Source organism: Arachis duranensis, chromosome 5, assembly GCF_000817695.3.
Source record: "Arachis duranensis cultivar V14167 chromosome 5, aradu.V14167.gnm2.J7QH, whole genome shotgun sequence".
NCBI lineage: Eukaryota > Viridiplantae > Streptophyta > Magnoliopsida > Fabales > Fabaceae > Arachis > Arachis duranensis.
Window position 1 is genome coordinate 8,890,518 of NC_029776.3, and position 7,529 is coordinate 8,898,046.

The window sequence follows — 7,529 nt, forward strand, 5'->3', positions numbered from 1 at the left end:
GACAAAATTAATAAAAAAAATATTAAGATATTTAAATATTCATTCATGCTCTTGTTAATAATTGAATGGTAGACATTTATTATTTAATTATTTTTATTAATTATTTATTTATTTTTTTGTTTTTGTGATCTTTAGCTAATGAGAAAAAGACAAAAGATCGTAAAAATAAAAAATAAATAAATAATAAAAATTATTAAAATTTTAGAAAAAATAAAAAATGTTAATATAAAAATTATAAAAAATAAATTAATAAATAGTTAAGAATTAATATTTTAATAATTAAATCTTTCTAACAATCTTTTAGGATAATTTTTTTAAATTAATTAACTAATTAATCTCAAGTGAATATTCATACATATCAATATAGCGTTGAGAATCAAACAGCATATATTAAAGATTATAAAAAATAATTAAGGATATATTTATCTCCTTATAAAAAGATTTGATTCTTCTTCTTAAATATTATAAAAAGATTTGGCCCTTCTTACTAATTTTAGTATTAAAGATCTTTTTTAATAATTAAATCTTCTTAACGGTCCTTTAGACTAATTTTTCTTAGAATTAAAACGAGTTAATATTTAAAATGGTCCTTGAAATTTGCCACATCAGTTTTCTGGTGACGGAAAACGACGGAAGGACCAAATTAAGGCACAAATCAAAATTTCAAGATATAATAAGTCAATTGAAAGTTTGAAGGCTAAATTACGTCGGATAAAATTTAAGGGACTATTTTAAATATTAACTCTACTAAATACCCACCTGATAACTGTCTTTTAGGTCACCTCACCAACTTTAAAAATTGACCTCTTCGCTTCGTAAAAAAAAATTAAGAATCAAATCTCTTTAAAACAATATGCTATCGAATGTTGATACTATCTCAAATTTTTTACTAATTGCCAATTAATAAGCAACTATGTTAAACTTAAATTCTTTTCAATCTTTCCTTTCGTCAAATCTTGCTCTCAGTCTTGTAATCACAAAATTGACTTCGACTTATTGATTATCAAAATTTATCCCATCGTATAACAGATATAAACAAGGATTTAAATTATATTTTCTCTTTTGTATTTAGTAGGAAAATTGGTCTTTTAATTTGTATTGGTATTAACTCGTCAAATAATATGTATTACTAGCTTTGATCCACAATTATTTATTTTTGCAACTATTTAAATGCATAAATTTTTCATTGTCTGATTAATTATTTATTTTTGTTCTTCTAGCAAAACTGATGATAATATATCTATAATTAGGTACAAATTTATTAGTATACTATGGCTTTAATTATTTGTTTATTCCAAATTCCCAATACAACAATTAAAATTTAGGCATATTTTTAAGACAAAACCAACAAAAGTAGTGTTACAACTTATAGATAATTCATAACTTCTCCAAAGAAACTACACCATTACTAGTGTGATACGCAAGTGACCAATGTGCAGCAGCATATCAAATTTCAAAAAGTTTGAACGTTAATAAGTAGATAATTTAGCAATAGACATGTATTTGTATTTTAAAATTATTATATTTTAAATTTTATGAAATTTTGAGCAATTATTTATACGTTGAAATGTTTCGAGTCAGTAACAAGACTATATGACATGTGTCATATGTCAGATATTTTATAACAAATCGTACCTTTACCATTGATATAATTTCTAGAAGAAAAATGATATAGAAATATCATTAAAATTGATTGTTTTTTACTATTAATTATATTAATCATCAATATTTAAAAATATAAGATAAAATATGTTGTTAAATTATTAGACTAAAAAAATTAAATTAAAAAAATTGAGTCAATAGTTAAATAATGACTAAAAACAATAAAGTTTGATAATTTCCTAACATTTCTCTTTTTCTAATATTTATTAGTCAAATACAACTTTTATTTTTTAAGTATATTACCCTATTATATACGGACACTTCGCTAAGTTGTTATGTCTGCGTGTCAGACATATTTTGGATACGAGTCACACAATACTTATCAGCACTTATTATTTGATATGCGTGTCTGCCGTATCCAACCATATCATAATAAAAAAAAAAATTTCTCTGAATACATTTGAATACACTTAAATACTATCACGTGTCAGCGTATCCAATCCTATTTTTAACATATATTCTTGAAATAAATTTAGAAATAGTATATATTATTATTTATTTATTAAAATAAAAAATATTTTAAATACTTTATATAATTAAAATAAGATATTAAAAATAATTAAAAAATTAATTTATATTTTAATATCAATAAAATATCAAAATATAATTATTATTTGTCTAAAAAATACATCATATTTTATATATTTGTATCTCCGTGTCTTATAAGATTTTGAAATTTGTGTGTCGGCATGTTCTGTACCACATTGTGTCCTGTATCCGTGTCAGTATTTATGCATTACAGATGTTATCTATTATAAGTTATACATATTTAATTTTAATATAATATTAAAATATATAAAAATCTAAATGTAATTAAAGCACATCAAATTTCCAGCAGCTGTTGATTGATGATTCAAAGTGTCTAAGTGGAAAATCAAGTCCAATAATTGAGCAGTTAGGAAAAGATAAGCATATGATAGATACCCCCATTCACGAAATTTATGAACTACAAGATCACCTCGGAGACAAATTTTACATTTGATGTTGAAACTTGAAAGCATATATATACGATATTTTGTAGTTTATCTTCCTAAAGTCTAAATAATTAAGTTTTTACATTTACATAAAGTTGTATAAATAGGACCGATGAATCTAAGCAAAAATCATTACAAGCACATACCTTGAGAGGTCGATTAATTAATTAATAACATGGAACCTCAAAACTACTTACTGGGTATTGCAATTTTGGTGTTCACAGTGTTGCATTTTCTTGCAAAATATGTCAAACCAAGATCCATTAACCTTCCCCCTGGTCCATGGAAATTACCCATCATCGGTAACATCCATCAAGTTGCACTAGCAGGACCACTACCACACCGTTCTTTCAGAGAACTTGCAAAGAAATATGGACCTATCATGCACCTAAAACTCGGTGAGAACTCCACAGTGGTTGTATCTTCCGCTAAGCTAGCCCAGGAGGTACTCAAAAACCATGATGCCTGTTTTCAAAAGAGGCCTTGTATTGCTGCTGTTCCAACCCTTACATATGGCCCTACAAATATTGCATTCTCTCCCGTCGGCCAGTACTGGAGAGACATGCGCAAGATATGTACTCTGGAGCTTTTGAGTGTGAAAAAGGTTCAGTCTCTGGCTTCTGTAAGAGAAGCCGAGACTGAAAATCTCGTTCAGAAGATCCGTGAATCCGCGGGTTCACGGATCAATCTCACTGACATGATTTTCTCCTTGACAAGTGCTTCTGTTTACAGGGCGGCATTTGGTAACTGCAACAAGGATCTTGATGAGTTTGTACTTCTGATCAAACAAGTGGTGGAAATTTTTGGAGGGTTTCATTGGGCGGATTTGTTTCCATCCATCAAACCTCTGTATTATTTGAGTGGGTTGAAGTCCAAGGCGGAGAAGCTGTACAAGAAATTTGATAGGATCTTCGAGGATATCGTAATGGAACATCAAAAGAAGCAAAGAGAAGGTAGGATTAATGTAGAGGAGGAAGACCTTGTTGATGTTCTATTGAGAGTGCAGCAAAGTAGCAATCTCCAGACCAAGCTAACAATCTCAAACATCAAAGCTGTTGTTGGGGTTAGTAACTTAATTAGTTCATTAATTAATGCATTCATTGTAACTTTCTTGTGTGTGTTTATTTTATTTTCGTTATGTTTATTTTTATCAGTATAAAAGTAAATAAAAAATATATATTAAAATAAATAAACAAAAATATCCATAAAAAGAATTTAAATAAATAAAAATATACACTAAAAATTTATAAATATCATATCGTGAGTTTAATATTTACCAATATTTATTGTACACTTTGTCCATTTAATATATTGTCTTAGGATGATGAATATGATAATCTCACGTGCGTAACAGCGAAAGTATTCAAAAAGAAACTATTTGTTTGCACATATATATACCTTTTCCTCTACATGGCAGAATATATATATACTAAACTGAAAACTAAACATTTTGAATCTTTCGTTACACCGGCCTTTGTTTTGTGTCATTTTTGAATTAATAATTAATCGGCTGTAATAGTTTGATTATCCTGTTTTAAAAATGTTAAATTATTCTATTATAAAATATTTAACTATTTTATTACAAGAAATACTAACTAACTAAATAATTTTTTAACCAAATCAACAAGTCAAATTTACGTAAGTGTACTTTTTCTGTATGTTCTTTATTATCATTACCGTCATTATTATTATCTCCTTTTTTACCTTTTTCTTCTCTTCTTTCTTTTTTTCTTTCTCATCATTTTTTTTGGTACAATTATTTTTCAATGTCGTTTTTTTCTACTAAAAGAGAATAAAAAACATCTACAATATTTTATTTCATGTATTATTTTTTTGCGCAATTCTTCTTCAACGTCATCGTCGTTATTGTCGTCTTCTTCTTTCAAAAAAAAACTGCAACACTTTGTTTTATGTGTCATATGTAATAAATTTTGGTGTCAAAACTAAAAAAATTCTTATACCAAAGTTAAAAAATTTTGATACTATTTTTCTGTTTTATAATTTTTCAAACAACAACTCTTCCTCTCCATCTTTCTTCTTGTTTTTATAATTTTTTTTGTTTCACACTTTTATAATTTTTATTATTTCATCCTCTAAAACGAATAAAAAAACAAAAAAATAGAAATAATTATGCAAATTTTTGTTTCATTTTTATTTTGTTTATCCTTTCTAACAAAAATAAACCCAAAATTTTTTGAAGAAACACATAACTTTATAAAAAAAGTACAAAAATTCTGCATGAAAAAGAAGAAAAAAAAAGAATAAGAAGTTAAAAAAATTGCAACATGAAATTTAGAATTTTAAAAAATTTTGATATCAAAATTAAAAATTTTTTGTATTACGACTAAATTTCCATTCTGGTCTCTGAGATTCACGCGATTACTCATTTTGGTCCCCGAAATTTAAAATTACCTATACTGGTCCTCCAGATTCAAGTTTTGGCACCAATATGGTCCTTCGACTCTTTCCGGTGATGATTAGGCAAATGGAGTGCTGAGATGACACTCTTCCTGTCACGTTGGACGCTGTAACGGCTAGTTAATGTGGCGAGGGTTGTATTTGTATCCAATTTAGTCTCTCTTATTAAAACTTTGTCATTATAACTCAGATAAATAATAAGATAATTAAGGTTTTATGGACTAAATTGGATACAAATACAACCCTCGACACATTGACTAGCCGTTACAGCGTCCAACGTGATAGGAAGGGTGTCATCTCGGCACTTCATTTGCCTAATCATCACCGGAAAGAGTCAAGGGACCATATTGGTGCCAAAACTTGAATCTGGATGACCAGTATAGGTAATTTTGAATTTCAGAGACCAAAATGAATAATTACGTGAATCTTAGAGACCAAAATGGGAATTTAGTCTTGTATTACCGTTAAGAATTTTCGGTATTATTTTTTATAGGTATAAAAAGAAGTGTGATTTTACACGCATGTCTTTGAGTAGTTTTTGGTGAGTTTGAACTAATTTAATTAAAATTAGTTAATAAAAATATTTAAATATATAATAAAATTTAATAATTATTTATATCAAATTTAATTATCATAATAGTTATTTATTTTATAAAAAATATAAAAAACAATGTTTATATAAAAATCCTAATCCGATTAAATAATTTTAAAGGAAAGAAATGGATGATATACAAAAATAGTCGCTTTTAAATCGAATATACTAATCGATATTCTTATTTGATCGGAAATATTAGGGAAACTAATATTTTTCGTATATATAAAAAAAAAAGAGAATTGGCTAATATTAGTTCAAATAAAAAATATACCTAATATCTTTCTAAAATATATCAAAACTGTATTTCTTTTTATAAAAGATTTAAGTTTGAATTGAATAGTCTTAGTGGTGAATGAGCTGATTCTGGATTAATGAATTTTCCAGCTCCAGCTACCACGTACAAAACTATTTGTTAGAGTTGTCTAATTGACTTAGTGATGTATAATTTTTAGAGCAATTCGAGTGAAATTTATTTTGGGTATTATTTTTTATTTTTATAATAATTGAAATGATATAGAATTAAAATTTGTATGGTATATTAATTTTAAAATGATATTGATGATATAAGTAAAAGAGACTACATTATTTTAAAAACAGATCAATATATAAAATGATGTCATTTGTATACTTTATTAAAATTCATTAAATAAAGAAAAATTTTTAGGCCAATAATTTTTAGTTTTTTTGTCATTATTTAGTCAGCATAAATATTAAATTATTTTTAACAAATAAATTTTATTAATTTATATGTGTAAATTCTAAAAAAATGTGGATGCAAACTGTATTAATAATATTTGATAATATTTGATGGCTATATAATACGAATCTTAAATAAATATTGAAACGTTGTTATTGTAATATTGTTATGGTAACGCTACAACAAAAATTCAATCAAAATATATTTAAATAAATTAGATGTATTCAATTGTACTCTTATATTTTATTATTCTATTTTTTTATTATCTTTTTATCAATTTGGTAAAAAAATAAATTCAAATTAATTTAATGTAGATTCTTTTCTCATTTTTTTGTTATCTTTTTTGTTTTATTTTATTACTCTATTTTTTTATTGTTGCCATGCTTAATTAGATAATATTTAAAATTTAAAGATATTCTTATAAACATTAGAATGATTTTTAATTTATATTAATTTATTAGCATAACATAGTCAATAATAATAATAATAATAATAATAATAATAATAATAATAATAATAATGTGGTTACAGAGTAACTTTGTAAAAGATAGAACCTATATTGTTTTAGACCAAGAGTTATCTTAAAAAAAAATCGAGAGAATAATAATGATATGGAAGTTTTCAAAGGGAAAATTATTGAAAGTGTGATTGAGTGATTCTGAAGTTTTAAAGTGAAAGTCAAACATACCATAACTTTTAGATAAGTTGGGAGTTGGGACCAAGCCTCTCTCGTGCATGCCCTCCACCTGTCGCCTAGCGAACCACTTGTTAACTTTTTACTGTGTCCTAGGACAGAGGTTCATCAGTCTTGACCAAATAAAAAGGGGTGGTGCTATGGTGCTGATAGTAATTTTTTTCAATACATGATAAAATGAAGTGGCAAGAAGTAATGGTGGACGCGTGGTTCACCTGTAGCCACAATTGGGGACAACAGCTGATGCACAATAGATGGGTCACAATCATCCATCAGTTGGAAAAAAAGAGTTGGTGAGGTTTGCAGGATAAATTAATGCATTATTGAAAAATTAATTGATGGTTAAAGGAGATAATCTCTTGTGTCTTTTTTTGGGTATAGCCATACTGAACCAAGAAATGCTCTTTTAAACATAACACTCAAATTGGGCCATGAATATAAAGTTCACAAGGAGAATAAGTAATGATAAATATAATAATAATAATAATA

The 7,529-nt window shown here is 26.3% G+C and overlaps 1 protein-coding gene across 2 annotated transcripts in view; it reads left to right on the plus strand.

Moving 5' to 3' along the window:
* Positions 1 to 2,715: 2,715 nt before the first annotated feature.
* LOC107487898 (cytochrome P450 71D8-like) overlaps positions 2,716 to 7,529 on the plus strand; it is an 8,585-nt gene continuing 3,771 nt past the window's right edge. For both annotated transcript variants that reach the window (XR_008009242.1, XM_016108591.3), the window contains exon 1: positions 2,716 to 3,699. Coding sequence is in view for 1 of the 2 variants with exons in the window: in XM_016108591.3 (XP_015964077.1) it covers positions 2,812 to 3,699 (888 nt within the window). In the remaining variant the exon portion in view is untranslated. The remainder of the gene's footprint in view (positions 3,700 to 7,529) is intronic.